Source organism: Odontesthes bonariensis, chromosome 2 (assembly GCF_027942865.1).
Source record: "Odontesthes bonariensis isolate fOdoBon6 chromosome 2, fOdoBon6.hap1, whole genome shotgun sequence".
NCBI lineage: Eukaryota > Metazoa > Chordata > Actinopteri > Atheriniformes > Atherinopsidae > Odontesthes > Odontesthes bonariensis.
Genome location: NC_134507.1, coordinates 44,008,750 through 44,027,539, shown reverse-complemented (window position 1 = coordinate 44,027,539; position 18,790 = coordinate 44,008,750). Strand labels below are relative to the sequence as shown.

Below are 18,790 nucleotides of genomic sequence, written 5' to 3'. Positions count from 1 at the left end.
TCCTGACTCAGATAACACGTCCTGTGATGGGGGGAATTCTTTCAGGAAATGTTTAGCCAACACAAAAAAAAAAAATACTAAATTGGTTTTCATTCAGTGACCAAGAAAATGTGCACATTATTTGGTCTTCTATTCAGATAAATTAGTGTTGTGGTGACATTCGAAAGGCGTTAGCTCTCATTAATGTCTTAGCTCTGTGTGAGGTGGTCCCAGGCATGAGCAGGAAATGCTAATGCCTCCCAAAAGGCTTTGCTAAGACACAAATGATTAATGTGGGGAAGCTGGGCTGTGGAGCTCAGGGAGGGTGGAGGAGGAGGACGAAGCAGAGAGAAAGAAAGGCCTACCTGTTGGTCTGCTCGGTAAGATCCAGTAGTAAATAAAGGTAGTTGGAAGGAATGAGTCTCTTCTTAAAATAAGAGTCAGCGCTTTCTAGAGCTACAGCCAAAGTGAAATGGGAAAAGTTCAATGGAGCTGTGCATAAACCTAAACACAGAAAGACGGAGGGGGTCACAGGAGGATATGGAAATATGTGTCATGTAATCTGCGTGCTGGTCAATAAAGGTTAGGAAATGGTCTGGGGCTGACGGCGCTGCGCGGTCATCAGCTACCATTGGAACCAAATCTGCCTCATTCAGACAGCTTGTAAAATGTCAGAGCTGATTAATCAGCCAAACCAATTCAGCGGCCATCACCTAGTCCAGAGTACGATTTACTGTGCACCTCTTCTGTTCTTTTGCTTTTCAATAGGGTCAGAGTCTCTCAAATCATTTGTGCTGAGGGAACTAAACCGTTTCAAAAAGTTTTTGCTCAACTGATCAACCTGAAGATTGACAGTATATCAAAGGTATTCAAAGATGAATCCCAACTGCAACCGAAGCTTATCATTTGAAAAAAAAAATCAATCTTAACTTGCATGTGGCTTACAGCTCAACAGATTTGCTCACTTTATCTTTATATTTATTGCCTCTTCAGACCTCTGATACTTCCTGAGCTTCTCTGATTTGAAGGATGCCACGTTGAGGGAGAAAGCAAAAGCTAAAGAGTAGAATGGAGAAGAATGGCTGATAAAAAGCTCTAAAGAGCCTCCAGACTTAAAGCTGCAGTCTTCAAGTTTTCAAAATTGCGAGTCTAAAGTCGGAAAATTCGAACTGATACAACTTTCAGGTCCCTCTCCAACCTCTAACAAGCTCCGAATGGCCCCCCAAACCCCTCCCCCTCTGTGGACGAGGTTGTGCACGTGAGTTCACACCAGTGTGAGCGCACACAAGCTGGGGCAGACTCACGCTCAGCAGCGTGTGCACAAGCTGTGATTGACAGGTAGGATTCCTCCACCCTAACTTGATTGGTTAAAAACAGCCGGGAGCGCTCGGTTTTTGCAAGCATGATTACAGGCTTCAGAGGGAGCTACAGATTTCGTTATTTTTCCTAAACAGCCTATTTAATATTCTACTTCCAGAATCCCATGACAGTTCAAGCTAATATGACTAAAAAAAAGTTGCCGACCGCAGCTTTAATAGACGATGAAGAATGTAGCTATTATCCATCTGAACACTTACTGAAGTATAACCAATGTTATATAAATAGTTACCCTTTTAAGTGCATAGGAGAAATACTGACAAACATTATGAATATGATCTTTTTTGACAGTTTTATTTGTATCCTCTTGAGGAAAAGGTCCAAGCCCAGTGAAGCTCTGATATGCCACGCCTTAATCCCTGTTATTTGAGTCCAAATGTGCTCTAATCTATGAGCTGATACATTGTACATTTCACAAATAAAAACCACGAGCTGAAAGAGAATTAAAGGGGAACTCCGGGGCATTTGAAGCACAATCCCATTGCTAGAGGTTGTCAAATACTGATAGTAGGACACAGACAGGTGCGTATCTGCGCTCCCTGTGTGGAGATCGCGCTGTTCGCACAGCCTGTCATGCGAGGCTAATACGTGGTGGCTAAGGGGCAAGCGCTAACCCTTCCACGTAAAACAACAACTTGCACACTGCAGAAACGTCACACCACTTTAGAAACCATCCGACAATAAAGTCACAAGTCTTACCATCAAAACCATATGCATGGTTCTGACATTACTGGCATGGGGACGTTACAAAACAACTTTATAAACAGCATGTAACTCACCGGTTAGTTGTACGCTCGCGCATGTGAAAGCCCAAAAGAGTCGATGGATGATAATCACATATACAAAACAATTATCTTCTCTAGAAAAACTGCGTTCAAGTATTTAAAACATTACAACAATATTACTGGGCATGTATTGTTGTAATGTTTTAAATACTTGAACGCAGTTTTTCTAGAGAAGATAATTGTTTTGTATATGGGATTATCGTCCATCGACTCTTTTGGGCTTTCACATGCGCGAGCGTACAACTAACCGGTGAGTTACATGCTGTTTATAAAGTTGTTTTGTAACGTCCCCATGCCAGTAATGTGAGAACCATGCATATGGTTTTGATGGTAAGGCTTGTGACTTTATTGTCGGATGGTTTATAAAGTGGTGCGACGTTTCTGCAGTGTGCAAGTTGTTGTTTTACGTGGAAGGTTTATTATTTGCCCCTTAGCCACCACGTATTTGGTTAGCATGACAGGCTGCGCAAACAGCGCGATCTCCACACAGGGAGCGCAGATTTGCACCAGTCTGTGTCCTACTGTCAGTATTTGACAACCTCTAGCAATGGAAATGCGCTTCAAATGCCCCGGAGTTCCCCTTTAAAGTGATGAGGCATTTATTGAGGTTACTAAATCTACATATTTATTTAGATGGAGTTTTCTTCTGGGTTGTGGTTTATTTCATCTAACCAACTACTCTGAATTAATGTTTATCTTGAGCTACATTTTCCGAAATAAATCATACAAGTACGCACAATGCTAATTATCCAAATAGTGGAGGAGACATTTAGCCACTGAGCCAAACTGAGAGCTTTCAGTAAGAACAAATGTCTCAGCATTGCCAACATGTTGCCTCACAGCACAGGCATTATGTTGGAACAACTGGCCATGGGTTACAATGTTCACAATCCTACCCAAAGGGATTCTGTGGCATGTTTTCCAACACAATGCCAACTCTGCTGGCATGGATAAAGCCCTCATTAAGTTGTGTGATGCTGCAGTCCAAACAGAGGCTGAAGTTTGCAGTATGCCATGCAGAATTACCCCATAATGGAGAGGGAGGCAGGATGGGGGCTGAAACAGAGATCCAGCAGGGCACGCCTTCACCAGAAAACACAGAAGGGATGTCATGGTGTATCAAACACTGCACCGATTTCTTTAAGAGAAGCAAAGATGCTGAGAGGCTCCCTATGTGGAGGTTCAATTCAGTCCACAGAAAACCATGAGATAAGTTTTCCAAACACACACCAAAATCGTGACTATATTCTTATGTTTGTGCAGTTTTTCCTTTTCTGACATGATAATCATGCTGCTACTAATGTCCAGTCTTTTATTATGTCCCTTCCTGATGCTTTGTTTATTTCTTTTACTTCTGTAAGCTAATAAACAGAGAGCAAACAAAACAAAAAACGCTTCTGTTAGCTAACAGGGGCATCACATAGGCTAGCTTTACACGACGCTCTGAACACAATCCGCAAAAGTGGCGTTGCGTTCCCACTTTTTATTTCGCGTTTAGACGAGCGTCTTTGGGTGGGAATGTGCATGCACACGGTGACGCAAAAGTGTGTGAAAGTTGATGTAGTATGCATGCCAGGTGGCTAGGTGGTACTGTGAAGCACTGCCATACAACAACACCAAGAGCGCGCGCATACGTTGAAACTTCCTTCTACTTCTCTCCGTAGTAGCGCGAAACAGGAAATAGCCCACAATCGAAAACCAAAAAATGTCGAAGAAGCGAATAGCTATCAAAGCAGCTAAGACAACTTGAATGTCTGACTGATGGAAATAATCCGACATGTTTGTTATTGTTTGGCTGTACTGCACATGGTTATGACGTCAACGCGTATGCGAGGATACCCAGCGTGAGCAGCTCAGAGCACACATTTGCGTTTTCAACCCTTTAGACGGGAACGCGACGGTGGAGCGCCTTTAAGATTTCCACTCTGGAGGGTGGGTTAATTTTTTTGCGTTTTTAAGCCCCAAAAACGCTGTCGCCGTCTAAACGAAAGGCACATCTGATAAAATATTTTGTCAGTTTCACCCGGGAGCGTTGTCGTGTAAAGCCGGCCTTAGACAGCGGTGCAACAGGCTTGAGCTTCCATTTGACTGGACACAACATGGCCTCAGCTAGCCGTGTGTGGTGATCAGTTCACAGCAGAAATCAGTTCAACTGGGTGCTTAATGCAAACATTTGGAAGAAGAACACATGTCATTACACAGAGCATGACAACGCAGAACTAACAACGGGCTGTAAAGTTCACACCCAGATGCAGTCTCCAGATAATCAGGGGCAATTACAACACTTAGAATGCTTTTTATCAGCTGTTATTTAATCCTGAGACCCGGGGGCGCATCAGCACACACCAGCATGCACACACATGAGAGATTCTCCTGCACATATCCAGCAGCACCAGGCACACTCAGCTCCACCCGCCTCTGAACCCATATGCAACATCCCACAATGCAAAGCAGCGAGAGAAAAGGCACAGATGCATGAAATCTCTGTCCACACACAAAAATCCTGATCAAACTAAATCAAGAAAACTCAGGCTGATTCTGAGCAATGGCTCCGGGAGCGTTTCATCACCCGTTCACTCCACCTGTAACTGGATTCAAAACAAAAAACTTCCTCCTTGGCATGCAGTAAAGATGGAAATATGAAATAATATGATGGCAGTTACAGAGCTGTTATCATACAATACTATAAAAGCAAAAGTATCCCCTCTGTAGAGTTACTTTATCTATACACTTTATCAGGACTGATGCACTTATCAAATGAAGCGATTACCTTGGAAAGATCCTTTTACTTTCAGGTTTTTAGAGTCAGTGTAGACTTAACTCGAGGTGTGCTTATTGCAGTGTTAAAAAGGTTTAATCACAGCCTGCTGTTAGTTAAAGCTCAGACCTGACAAGATAATAATGGTTAATAATTTGGCGAACGGTTCATTTTTTTTATTACCATTTTGTGGTTAGATTTGTGTTTGGTTGGGAACGTCACTGAGCCAACCTGTTGAAGGACTAAAGCTCACTTTGTTGTTCAAGTGTGAAAAAGGATTTCAGATGCAGCAGAAAGGAGCAGAGTAATGTACAAAGGCTTAGTCCAGCACCACTAATCAGCAAGTCCCCGAGGAGCAGAGACCAGATTTAAGTTGGGGGCTGTGCTGAATGGAAGAGTGCTGCAGCCCACTGTGCTCTGCTGGAAGCCCCCTGCTCCCAGAGGCCTGCGTGAACAGTCCGACTCAAGCAACAAGGATTACCAGAGTGGGTCTGCTTTCTGGCTACATCACAACTGCATATGCACCGTGTTAGACCAACGCAAACACAGCAGGGTTATATTATCAAGTCACACAGGTGCCAAGCTTTGATCCACAGGGGGAAACTCCTTTTTTTAATCGAAACTGCTGAATGTTATTTACAAAATTACAATAAGAAAAAAGAAGAGAAGAGAAGAGCTAATAAAAGACGGACGCAATAGAATCAGAACTAATCTGAGATAACAATTCAAGTTATTAAAAGAAAATTGTTTGTTTGTTCACTCCTTTAATGCAAGCCAAAATGTTTCCACAATGAATTTGTGATCAGGAAGAACATCTAGAATCCTCAAGAAAGGCGTGTCCTCACGTGTGTGTGTGAGGAGCTGCACGAGCAGCCGGCCGGTTGGAACCGACTCAAGCATTAGAACATAACGAAAAAGAAAGAAAGAATTTGAATTCAGGTGCACATGACCAGATTCTGAACAAAAGAATATGTACTAACAGCATTATAGTTCAGGACAACAACATAATGTCATCAGCTGCTCTTCCCAAGTGAAAAAAACAAGTTTGTATTCCATGTATGTCCTGTTTGATGGGAACAGTCTAATCCCTTTTCCTAGTTTTCTACTGACTGAGGCTCATTGAGGCTTTGTTGAAACTCCAACAGCCACCTTGCACCGGAGGGAAAATGCTAGTGTGCTATCATTGATACCGAGTCGCTCATATGCTGTTAACTCAGGTCAGTGTGGCAGGGATCCCTCCTGCTCGGATGGAGTGTCACCATGAAATACATGTGAGTTGCAAAAAGCATTTTTTCCTTCAGCAACCAGAAACACCAAAGGTAAGAGGCAAAGAGCAGCACGGTAGGGAGCGCTAGCCCTCTGTGTCACAGAACTCTCTCTTTACATTAATGCTCACTCTCTTTATTCCAAAGGACGTGGGACTTACCCGAGTCATTGCGTAGGTAGGAGGACATGGCGGGGATGAGGCAGGACTGGCTCAGCAGCTCCTGCAGGACAGCTGGCAGCGCTGAGCTGTTGTGGGCTCTGCTGTCTGCAGACGAAGCTTCAGCACTGTGGCAGCTGCTGGAACTTGCTGGATTGATGTAGCTTGCCAATACCTATTGAACCCAAAGAATTAAGATATATGTAAGAAAGATTACTTACAAAAGTGTTCCACTTCCCCTGAAAGGGCATAAGGTACCGACTTCGCATGAGGAAAGCCACAGTCGGACGAGCTGGGACTCAGACGATGCCACTTCAGGTTTACATGGCAACAAAGCACGACTCACCATCAGTCAGAATATACCTTCACTAGGAACTTTAAGAACTTTACAGGGCCTCTTAGCACCCACAGTTGCAGATATGCAACAAGCTTTTTATTTATTTACATTATTTATTTATTTATATTTTTATTTACATTACATTATTTGATTTTTTTTAATTTACATACATTATTTACATTTATGTGTAATATTTTTTTTACATTACATTTTATGTGCTGACAGTTGTCACAGCAATCATTTTCTTGGCTCAGTGAACTACACTCTGCTTTGCGGTGGTCTGTTCTAGTTGGTTCTGCTCTCGTTTGGTGTGGTCTGCTTTGTCCACCTTTCACAGCGGTAATTCAATTCAATTCAATTCAATTCAATTCAAAAATACTTTATTTATCCCAGAGGGAAATTAAATGTTGATGTAACTCAATTAAATCAAGGAGTTATTATAGATGCTGATGGCTGTGGCCAGGAATGATTTCCTGTAGCGGTCCGTTTTGCATCCAAACTGAAGAAGCCTTTGACTGAAGAGACTCTGTTTTCTGATAACCAGCCTTCCTTATCAGGTTGTTGAGTCTTTTTAGGTCCCTGGTTCTAATGCTGCTGCCCCAACAGATGACGCAAGAGGAAATGACGCTCTCAACAACAGACTTGTAGAAGATCTGCAACATCTTGTTGCAAACCTTGAAGGACCTTAGCTTCCTCAAGAAGTACAGTCTGCTCTGTCCTTTCTTGTAGATGGCTTCACTGTTGTGTCTCCAGTCCAGTCTGTTGTCCACATGAACACCAAGGTATTTATATTCCTCAACCACCTTCACTTCTTCTCCCATGATGGAAACAGGGTTTGATCTGACCCTGTTTCTCCTGAAATCTACAATCATCTCCTTTGTTTTGTTAACATTCAAGATGAGATGATTGTTCCCACACCATGCCACAAAGCGGTCCACCAGCTCTCTGTACTCAGCTTCTTGTCCATCTCTGATACACCCGACAACTGCAGAGTCATCTGAATATTTCTGTAGATGACAGGAGTCTGACTTGTACTGGAAGTCTGAAGTGTACAGAGTGAAAAGGAATGGTGAGAGTACAGTCCCCTGTGGTGCTCCTGTGCTGCTGATCACCTGGTTAGACACACAATTCTTTAGTCTGACAAACTGTGGTCTGTTTGTCAGGTAGTCATTAATCCAGGTGATTGTTGAGGCCTCCACCTGAGTCTTCTGGAGTTTCAGACGAAGCAGATCACGCTGGATTGTGTTAAATGCACTGGAGAAATCAAAGAACATGATCCTCACAGTGCTGCCTGCTTTGTCCAGATGACAGTGGGTTTGTTGAAGCAGGTGTATGATAGCGTCTTCAACTCCAACTGGGAGCTCAGGTCTCCAAATTGTATTATTACAAAATTAATCAGGAAAGCCCACAGTTGCAAATATGCAACATTGCCTAAAATGATAAAAAATAGCCCAATTCCAAAAATATTGGTTTATTCCCACTCAAAAAGATGTAAGAAGAGCCAAAATGATTTTTTTCAATGATTATTCATATGCTTGGGTGCTACAAGGTTAAGGGGAATCACTTTTATCATTAAAATAAAGGTAAACCTAATTCTAGAGAGGCAACGGTGATGGCAGCATGTTGCAGTAGCAGTAGTAGTACGACTCTGTGCTAGCTTCAGCAATTTTCTACGGCCCCTCCATGACACTGTGGGGTCCCTGCACAGCTCCTTCAGCTGCAGACTTTTACATCCACGGTGCAAGAAGGAGAGGTTCCGCAGCTGTCAGACTTTTCAACACATGCACCCACTGATCATGTTGCCTTTCCACGACATAAACCACTCAGAGAGATTTTTCTTTATCCGTATTCATTTGATATTTTATTCATTTCAACTTCATAATGTGCAATATTATTTATACTAGGTCACTTTACTTTTTGGTCACTTTACTTTTTAGTACCCTCTTCTTTTTTTTTTTTTTAATTTATTTATTTTTTTTATTTCTTGTTCATGTCTGTTGTTGCTGCTGTGTTGCTGCTGTGGAAAGTGAATTTCCCCGTTGTGGGACAAATAAAGTACAATCTAATCTAGCTCTAAATATACTGCATCTTTCTTTCGCCATGTTTGAATGGTCTTGAAATGCCAACAGTGTCATCGGGCACTACATACTCGCCATTTGAAACACTGAAAGTGGCGTACAGACGCCGCATACTACATCGGTACAAGCGGACTATCATGCATTGCAATGTGCAACAAGCAAATGACAGAGCATAGTAACTGCAACAAGTGTTTGCAGCTTCTCTTAGCCACTGAATGCCTGGCAACAAAATAATCCTCCTCAGCGCTCTCAACCAGGAAGTGGTAAGTCTCTTTTTCTACATCATATGAAAACCCATGTGACATTTCAGTTGTTCAGTCCAAACGGTCAACATGTTGGAGTAAGTTGTAATGTAGCATCCTTTTTCTTTACGACCACTAATCAACTGATTCTTTCATTTATCGTCTTTAGCAGATTAGTTATTTTTCCTAAAAATCTATAGTTTAAGAATGAATTTTAATTTAGCAATGAATAAGATACAGTTCAATAAACTTCTTGATTCTTTTGAAATGTTTACATCCATCAGAAATGGCTAAAAGATTTACAATTTGTTAAATCAATAGAAGAACTGTTGACTAAACAAACATAGTTATCAATGTTACGGTTTTCTTAACTTAAGAAAATTAAACTAAGGTTAAACAGGCAGTAACATGGTAAAAGATGTACATTTTTCTTGTAACAACACTAGCTCTCATACCAGGAAGTAGAGCTGATGCTGCAGTTCCATTCCATCAAACTGAAATGTCTGCTGAAGCGACACTTTCTGATGGTTTAAGAATGATGTTACACTGGTGGGGTTACCTGGAGAAGGCAGGTGACGTGCTCTTCCTCGAGCCGTTGTTTAGTGAGGGCTTGTTCCACATCCCAGCCCGAGGCTGTTGATCCAGTACCAAAACCAGTTCCTTTAGCCCAGTACAGCTGCTGCTCCTCACTGGTTCCCCCACCGTGACAACTGGACATCTGCGGCTACACACACACACACACACACACACACACACACACACACGATTAATGAACTCCATACAAACAAGTGCACAAAGCAATATACTGGCATTGATATTTCCATTCACACACACCACATTTTTACCCTCCAGAAGTTATCAGTAAAATTCAGGACTGAACTCATTTGACCTTAAGGGTTCTCAGCAATGTTTAAAAGCAAGCACAGGGTTGTTCAGTGCAATGCTTCTTATAGTCACACACCTACAGGAATGCCTGCAAGCCTTTGTTTAACTAAATTAATTGAAGCATGTTTTTTTTTTTTGTTGTTTTTTCAAATTTGTTTATTAGGACATTATCAGTAGACCCAAAATCAGTGTCACAGGAGAAGGAATTACAATATCCATTTCTTTTTCATACAACACACAAAAACAAGAACAAAAGAAAATAAACCCCATCCTTATAGTTTTACCCAAGCAAACCTAAGCATTTTATAGTCTATATAATGTGCTCTAATCTATGGCTAGTACTTTACAAGTCTAGCTAAAAATTACAGGTTGGAAACTGCAGATACTTTGTCAAAATAAGAGAGAAAAGGCCGCCATGTAGTGAAAAAATTCTCAACTGATCCTCTTAAAGATGAACTGAAACGAATGTTCATCTATCATTCAAATGAAATTTTTGTCTTTTTCTAAAACCATCAATCCAACTTGAACTAAATTTTCCGGGCATAACTTGTTAAAACGGCCATTTAAAAGTATGAATTATGTGGCCTTTGGTGTGAAATTGACCACGTGACCGTGACGTCATAGGGTTGACTCCCTTATTTGCTAGTATGGCTGGCTGTGAAAACAACATACATTTGATGGACCTATATCTCATAAAGGAACCTAAATTCAGATACAAACATCAGCAGGTCGAAAGAACACACCTCTAACATTATGTGGAAAAACTTTCGTTGAATTTAAGCCACACAAATCGATTTAGTATCTATATTGAAGAGGCTCTCTGCACCTCCGTATGGGTAATGGAAATGAAAGAAAGTTACCATTTTCGGCACAGGATCGGCGGGCACAAAACAGCCATCGCTCCTACTACACGCTGATTATTATTAAGATGTTATCCATCAAATGACACAATAGTGTATGTTTGCTGTGATAAACTGGAAAAGATTTGAACATGCCGGTTTCGCAGATATGGCATTCTGCTGCGCTGTCTTTGACACGTTGAAACCTAACGAAGGGGCACTTTGAAATCCAGCCACTTAAAAAAAACGTATGTGATAATAACATGGTTTTAATGTAAGCTTAATAAACAATGGCGTGGATTAACGGGTCGGAGATCCTCCAGTGCGCGGCCCCATCTGCGGATCCTCACGGGTCGGCGGCAGGGAGTTGGGCACCCGGCCTCGGCACGACTGACAGCAGCCATCGGTAGGACTGATCCACGGAGCCTCGGATGTCGTAGCCGGCGCAATCACCGGAGAGACCAGACAGCAGATGGCGAGCGTTGTTGGTGGAGGGCAAAGCCAGGGTGGGCTTTCAGCCGGCATATTACTCCACCTCTCTTTCCACGTCTTCTGCGACGGCTGTTGCGTGGCAACCGACCAGGTAGATGCCATAGGTGAGAGGGTACAGACGCCAAAACAGGTGGCGGTGGCTTTGTCTGATCGTTGACGTGATCGATATTATGTCCACAGAATCTCTGATTTTCAAGAGACTCGGGCGATCATGCATCAGTAGTGATGAAAACGATAAAAACATGACAAAACACAAAAAAAGCTAGCAGAGGTAGACGGCCAGCCACTCACAACGGCGCTAAATTCTAGCTGGATATGTGTGCAGACCGAAGAGCAGACCGAGCAGTCCCCTGCTTCCGAGCAGCAAACACCGTAACAGGTGCAGCTATCGGCAGGCGGCAGCAGGCAGTGATACGATCCACCGTGCTCTTGTCTTTGCCTTCTCCTTGTCAGCCTCAGTTCCAGTATTTTTTAGTTTGGGAAACATGTGCAGAGAGATGCCTTCAGTGAAGCTGCTATTTTTGCAACTAACACCATTTGGCCCTCCAGCAACACAATATTTTCCACCGTGCTTTGATGTCTTAGCCATAGACGCCGCCATTACAGTTAGACTACGAGAACTTCTGTGTCAACCCTATGACGTCACGCATAAAAAAATGAATTCGCACAAAAAGACAAAATGTGGCTCCTTTTGAGCCCGTTTTAACATGACTTCCCGGATAAATTATTATCCAGACAATATCTCATTTTAATCGCAAGGCTTGGAACCTTTAGAATCAGCAGCAAAAACTGTGAAATTCCAACAATTAAAATTCGTTTCATAAGTCCTTTAAAGAAAATTTGATTTTTTTTCCAGTTTTAAGAATAACATCACATCCTCTATCCAGATATGCAGTCCTGGAGCAATTGGTGACTTCCAATGTAGGAGGATACATCTACAGGCAAAGAGGCAAATGATAGTACATTCAATTTTTGTGCGCTGAACGTAGGGTAGTTCAGAGGCACCCCAAAAATAGCAATAAGTGGACAAGGTTTTATATCAGTCTCTAAAACTTCAGACATGATTTAAAAAAAATTCTTCCAAAAACCTGTCAGCTTTGAACAGGTCCAAAAAGTGTGGGCAAGATGTGATGGAACGAGCATGTTTATGTTTTTCCTGGTACAGTTGGACTCAGCCGACTCTTTTTTTACCCAGTGGTTGCTCCTTATTGGTGCAAATATGATATCCTTGCAAAGATGACGCTGTTCCTCTGTGGTAATTCACACAGACCAAAGCGAGGAGGTTCAGCGTCGCATCGGTGTGTGTTTACCATCAGCATCATGGAGTAAGCTCAGCCACTAGAATGTTCCGTTAGAGCTATGCATGGTAAGTGAGCCTGTCAGCAGAGCTCCAACACTGGAGTGGTTGCAGCCCTTTGCGAGTGTACAACTGGCTCCAACAACAGAAACGCTTGCTCTCTTTTCAGAAGGAGCAAAGAAACTTCTCTGATCTCTGATCAGCCGACCAAGTTTTTAAACAAGTTAAAGAATTCATCATTCCTGAACATGAATATGTGATCTGAACAGAAAATCTGGGTCTAATGTTTTGCGCTCCACTCCTATAAATCAGCAAATTGTACAGGTCACTCGGGGGCACCTCGAGCCCGGGAACATGTCAAAAATGTATGCCTGAGCATCGAGATATTTTTTTCTCTTCCTTGAAAATTTAAAAGAAAAAATACAAAGTGACTAAAGAATAATGGTGTGGTGGTCAATATTTCGGGGCATGTCTCGGGCACTCCTCCATTTCTCCACAAAACTCGATTTGGTTCTTTTAATTCAGAAGAGCAACTAAGCCATCTGCTCGGGGCTCACAAAGCAAGAGAGGTGCAGGAGGGAAAAGCATAAGAAACACTGAGTGAAGGCCGGCTGGAGAGAGAGCGGTCAATAATAATTCGTTTCTCTATTGGTGTTGGCAACTAAACAATCCCTCCGACTGTGAAGTCCAACAGTCTGAAAAAGGAGTGAGAAAACGAGGCCGGGGTCACACAGCACTACATTAACTCATACTGGTGGGAAGACCAAAGCACAATCCATAGTCCTCTCCAGCATTGCTGGTTTCATCCATCTGTTAAAGACTTTTGGTCACTTTTATATCAATGCTCCTCACAGCTTCATATTGACAGGGCCACCGCTCTAATGGAGAAAGCCATGATATGTGCTCAATATTTGCCTTATAAAGGAGATTGATCAGTACCTATAGAATGCATGGTCGGAGCAGCAAGGTCAGATATTTATCACAACGTCTGCAGTCTTGGAGGCAAGCCTTTACTTTCTGGCCTAAGCTGCGGACCGTGCAAAAATGTGTGGCTGATTGCTCTGTGGGTCATACCTCAGAAACACTGCTGCTGGCGTTGGGGTTGCGAGGGGCGTGGTGGCTGAGAGCTGACAGACAGGCCAGAATGAGATGAATGGCGCCGATCTCCAGAGCCATGCGGCGCAGAAGCACGCCGTCGTCCGTGGTCAGAGGGGTGCTGCTGAACAACGCTCGGAGAACATGGAATGGCAGCGTGGGCAACACGTTGGCTGATGGAGACTGCAGGATGTGACCTTAGAGAATGTGGAAACAGATATTTTAATCATAAAGGCATGAACACATCCAGATAAGGCACTGACTTTTACATTTCTAGCATGAAGATTGGTGAAAACTGCGGCACAATACATGAGCAGAAATGTGCCATAATGCAACTGTAATAAGCTTCAAGATAAACAAATCATTTATTAGAAAAGTCTTTTTCAACAACTCAATGTTGTCCTAAAGTTTTCCTAAAGGCTCTTCAAAATGGATTATGAATGCTGATAATATTCTTGTGTTTCAAAACTTTAGGTTAAGAAATGAACCCTGGTACTCTGAAACATGAGTGAGGTTTCTCACTATGGGACACGCCCCTATGTGCTGTCCCCGGAAGCTCCTTTATAGTACGCCAGTCCTGACTGAAGAAAGAAGGGACGTCTGCTCCTGAGAGGAGGGATTCCTGACGGGACCTTCTCTCTTTAGTCTACGCAAGCACACCAGGGAAGGAGGGTGGTCTGGTGAGATACACTATGTTGCCAAAGGTATTCACTCACCCATCCAAATAATTAAATCAGCTGTTCCAACCACTTCCATGGCCACAGGTGTATAAATTCAAGCACCTCGGCATGCAGACTGCTTCAAACATCTGTGAAAGAATGGCTCGCTCTCAGCTCAGTAAATTCCAGCACGGTACCCTGATAGGATGCCACCTGTGCAACAAGTCCAGTGGTGAAACTTCCTCACTACTAAATATTCCACAGTCAGCTGTCAGTGGTGTTATAACACAGTGGAAGAGATTGGGAACGACAGCAGCTCAGCCAGGAAGTGGTCGGCCACGTGAAATGACAGAGCGGGCGGGGTCAGAGGATGCTGAGGCTCATAGTGCTCAGAGGTCTCCAACTTTCTGCAGAGTCAGTCGCTACAGACCTCCAACCTTCATGTGGCCTTCAGATTAGCTCAAGAACACTAGAGAGCTTCATGGAATGGGTTTCCATGGCAACTGCATGCAAGCCATACATCACCAAGTGCAATGCAAAGCGTCGGATGCAGCGGTGTAAAGCACGCCGCCACTGGACTCTACAGCAGTGGAGACGCCTTCTCTGGGGTGACCAATCAGGGTTCATCTGGCAATCTGATGGAGGAGTCTGGGTTTGGTGGTTGCCAGGGGAACGGTACTTGTCTGACTGCATTGTGCCGAGTGTAAAGTTTGGTGGAGGGGGGATTATGGTGTGGGGTAGTTCTCCAGGAGCTGGGCTCGGCCCCTTAGTTCCAGTGAAAGGAACTCTGAATGCTTCAGCACACCAAGAGATTTTGGACCATTTCATGCTCCCAGCTCTGTGGAAACAGTTTGGGGACGGCCCCTTCCTGTTCCAACATGACTGCGCACCAGTGCACAAAGCAAGCTCCATAAAGACATGGAGGAGCCAGTTTGGTGTGGAAGAACCTGACTGGCCTGCACAGAGTCCTGACCTCAACCCGATAGAACACCTTTGGGATGAATCAGAGTAGAGACTGTGAGCCAGGCCTTCTGTCCAACATCAGAGTCTGACCTCACAGATGAGCTTCTGGAAGAATGGTCAAAAACTCCCATAAACACTCCTAAACTTTGTGGAGAGCTTTCCCAGAAGAGTTGAAGCTGTTAAGCTGGAAGCCCGGTACCAGCCAGATTGAACCTCTCACAGGCCAGGCCCATAGAACCATGTGCTCCATGTAAGGGTGTAAAATCTCTCCTTGTGCGTGTGAGAGGAGACCCCTGCAGAGAGGCAGACACCACGGCTGACTGTACAGTAGCTGAAAGATCTCTGCCTGCCGGTCAGTCTCTGTTTCCCTCGTCAGAGAATCAGAGTGTGGCACGCCTCCCACACCCTGGCAAGAGAAGGTGTGTCCAGCTCTAATGGGCGAAAAATGTACAGCAGGGAGAGTCAAGCCCCAGTGGTTTTTAAGGAGAGGCGTCCTGGGCGGGTTGCAGCCTAAGACATGAAGCCCAAGCAGCACGGGTATCTGCTCCAGCTATTTCGTTCCTGCATGTGCACGCCTTTGCCGGCAGCTTGTCTGTTTCAATAGCCGCTTTGGGACTGTAGGAACCTTTGGCAGTTCTAATAACCTTTTAATCCGCGGGGCCGTTTTCTCACGTGTTCGGACATACAGGAACTCGGGGCTTTCTCCCTTAGTTCCTATAACTATTTAGCTCCTTCTCCGAGGTCGGGTCTTTTCATGGTTCTATAGAACGCATCTGACGGAGGTGTGTGGTGGTCGGTAGCTACGCCCCATGTCATGCTATCACGGCTGAAATGTTTCCTCATACGACACAGACACAACCGGCGGGTGTTTAATAAGTTAAACTTACACTGGTCTCATTTGTCTGCAGCGCTCTGCTCTCCTTTCTTCCTTCATGAAATGAAAAAGTATCGTCTCCTGCTCTGTGAGCTTTTCCAGCCTCGATATTAGACGCCTGATGTGATTGTCCATGATTAATATCACCATCATGCAGACCATAAACACGGTGGCCTCCCTGCTCTCCATATTAGCTTCTTGGTGGTGTTTTTTCTACTCTCCTTACTTTTACCGTTTTGTTCGTGTTTGAATGTAGCGCTAAACGGCTAACGGCTAACACGTCACTGAAGCAGACGGCTGCGCGCGGCGCATCAGTCCCTATCAGGTCCCGACTCATGTGTGAATGCAGACTGAAACAGTTCCGCTGGGGAAGGATAGTTATCAGAACGAAATTCGAGGAGGGTAGTTCTGATAACTACTTTCTTAGAACGGTCTGTCCGAAAGCGGCTATTGGTGAGGGAAGGTTCAAGCTCCGTGGTTCTTTCAGCTACAGGGAAAAAGCAAAGCAGTGAGCAGCTAGTATGCTGGCTAGCTGGTAGCTAGCCTCAACAACAGGTAGTGTTTGGTGACAGAGTGGTTAGCTCAATTTGTGAAGCTAGCCCATTAGCCGCACCTGCCATCTGAGGGGTTGCTTCTGAGAGCGAGAAGAGGTGTTAGACTAAAGAGAGAAAGAAAAGCTGCATTCGGACTGTAGGAACCGTTGGCAGTTCCTATAACCTTTTAATCCACGGGGCCGTTTTCTCCCGCATTTGGACATACAGGAACTCGGGACCATCGCCCTCAGTTCCTATAACCATTTAATCCACGAGGCCGTTTTCTCCCGCATTCGGACATACAGGAACTCGGGACCATCGCCCTCAGTTCCTATTACTATTTCAGCTCCTTCTCCGAGGCTGGGTCTATAGGAACACATCCTTTGTCTGCAGCGCTCTGCTCTCCTTCCTTCATGAAACCAAGAAGTATGGCCTGCGCTCCATCCTTCGTCTCCTGACTCTCTCTGTGAGCTCTTCCAGCCTCCATGTTAGACGCCTGATGTGATCGTCTATTATTAATATCACCATCATGCAGACCATGAACACGGTGGCGTCCCCGCTCTCCATGTTAGCTTCTTGGTGGTGTTTCTTCTTCTCTCCTTACTTTTACCGGGTTTTGTTTTGTTCTGTTTTGTTGTTGAATGTGGCGCTAAACGGCTAAAGTAACACGTCGCTGCGTCGCATCAGTCCCTATCAAGATCCCTATCAAGGTCCCGACTCATGTGCGAATGCAGACTGAAACAGTTTCACTGGAGAAGGACAGTTATCAGAACGGAATTCGAGGAGGACTGTTCTTAGAACTGCTCTGTCCGAATGCGGCTAAAGTCACGTCAGGCTCCTATAGTAGGAGGCAGTCCCTCCCCCAGGGAGCAGACGTCCCTTTCATGTGCCAGTCAGCACTGGGGCACTGTAAAGGAGCTACTGGGGACAGCGCACAGGGATGCATCCCCGAGTGCAATACGGAAACCAACGTTGTAAGAACCAATGATCAACAAACCGTTTTATAGGGATATTCAAGATGAGCGAGTCAGACATCAGAAACACAAGAAAAGACAACAAAGGACTGCATGTATGTGTACCTGCACTCAAAAATCGAAGCTTTAAAACTCATAAAAGACCTTAGCAAAGGTCAGTTTCAGCAAATGAAGTACTTTCAGACTTACTTCCCTCTCCGTCATCTGTGACCCCCAGCACCAGGCGCAGCAGACACTGGGCGTGCTTCCTCTCTTTCAGCAGGACCTCAGCATAGCCAGGCAGGCGCAGGAACAGGCCGAAAGCAGCCAGTGAGTGGGCTGGGATGGGCGACATGGTCTGCACTGAGGATGATGATGAGGAGGACGACTGGGACTGCTGCTTATTTATAGGCGGTGGCTCAGTAGCAATGGATTCTGGCGCCTCATACACCAGCTCACCGGACTGTTCGATGGTCACCCACTCAAACTGGTCGCTGTCCTTTGGCTTCTCCTGCGTGGCAGAGGGGACCACGGGGGCACTGACCTGTGAACAACCATCCGGGAGAGTTAAGGTCAGCAAAGGGGAGAAATTCAAAGCACAACACCATGGTGTGACAATCTTACACGGCAGAAATTCTGCACTGTCACAATGTGGTAACTTATATGGCTAAGGGCTTTAGGAGAATGGTGGTCTCTGCTGGGCTCTTAATCAAGATAATTCACACCATGGAGAGAGTAGTTTATCAAATGGTCAAATGATGGAGCCAATACGTTGTTGATAAGAGGTATATGATGAAATACCTTTTCGCTACAGCACATTTTTAAATTTTTCTAATGACATTATGATACGTACTAACATAATAATTACTTTTCCTTTTTCACAAATGGCTTGCTCAGCTTAAACAATGAAAACGAAAAATATGGAGAAAAAGAAAGTGTTTCTGCCGAAGCTAAAGCTAAATCATTCAACTTAAAAATAAGTTTTGTTTGGCCAACACCCTCAAATCAGATGTTTTATCTGCATCATCTTAAACATCCTCTGCTACGCAAAAATATCATCTGAAAATGATTAAATACGCAATTAAGTTTTATGATTGAGTCTGGTATGTGGGGAGGAAGTCCGAATGCTCCATTCGATTGCGTGATAATGCTACACAGTGCATTTATAACTACGCAGTTCAGGACTCCGGACTAAGTTTGTTCACTTCAGGGCACCAGACA

The 18,790-nt window shown here is 44.1% G+C and overlaps 1 protein-coding gene across 1 annotated transcript in view; it reads right to left on the bottom strand.

Moving 5' to 3' along the window:
* Positions 1 to 18,790, bottom strand: part of birc6 (baculoviral IAP repeat containing 6) — a 120,454-nt gene that overhangs the window by 30,787 nt on the left and 70,877 nt on the right. Inside the window, exons 58-61 of the mRNA XM_075473107.1 lie at positions 17,780 to 18,113; positions 13,567 to 13,784; positions 9,539 to 9,703; positions 6,326 to 6,497 (exon numbers count right to left, since the gene is read on the bottom strand). Of these exons, the coding sequence (XP_075329222.1) occupies positions 6,326 to 6,497; positions 9,539 to 9,703; positions 13,567 to 13,784; positions 17,780 to 18,113 (889 nt within the window). The remainder of the gene's footprint in view (positions 1 to 6,325; positions 6,498 to 9,538; positions 9,704 to 13,566; positions 13,785 to 17,779; positions 18,114 to 18,790) is intronic.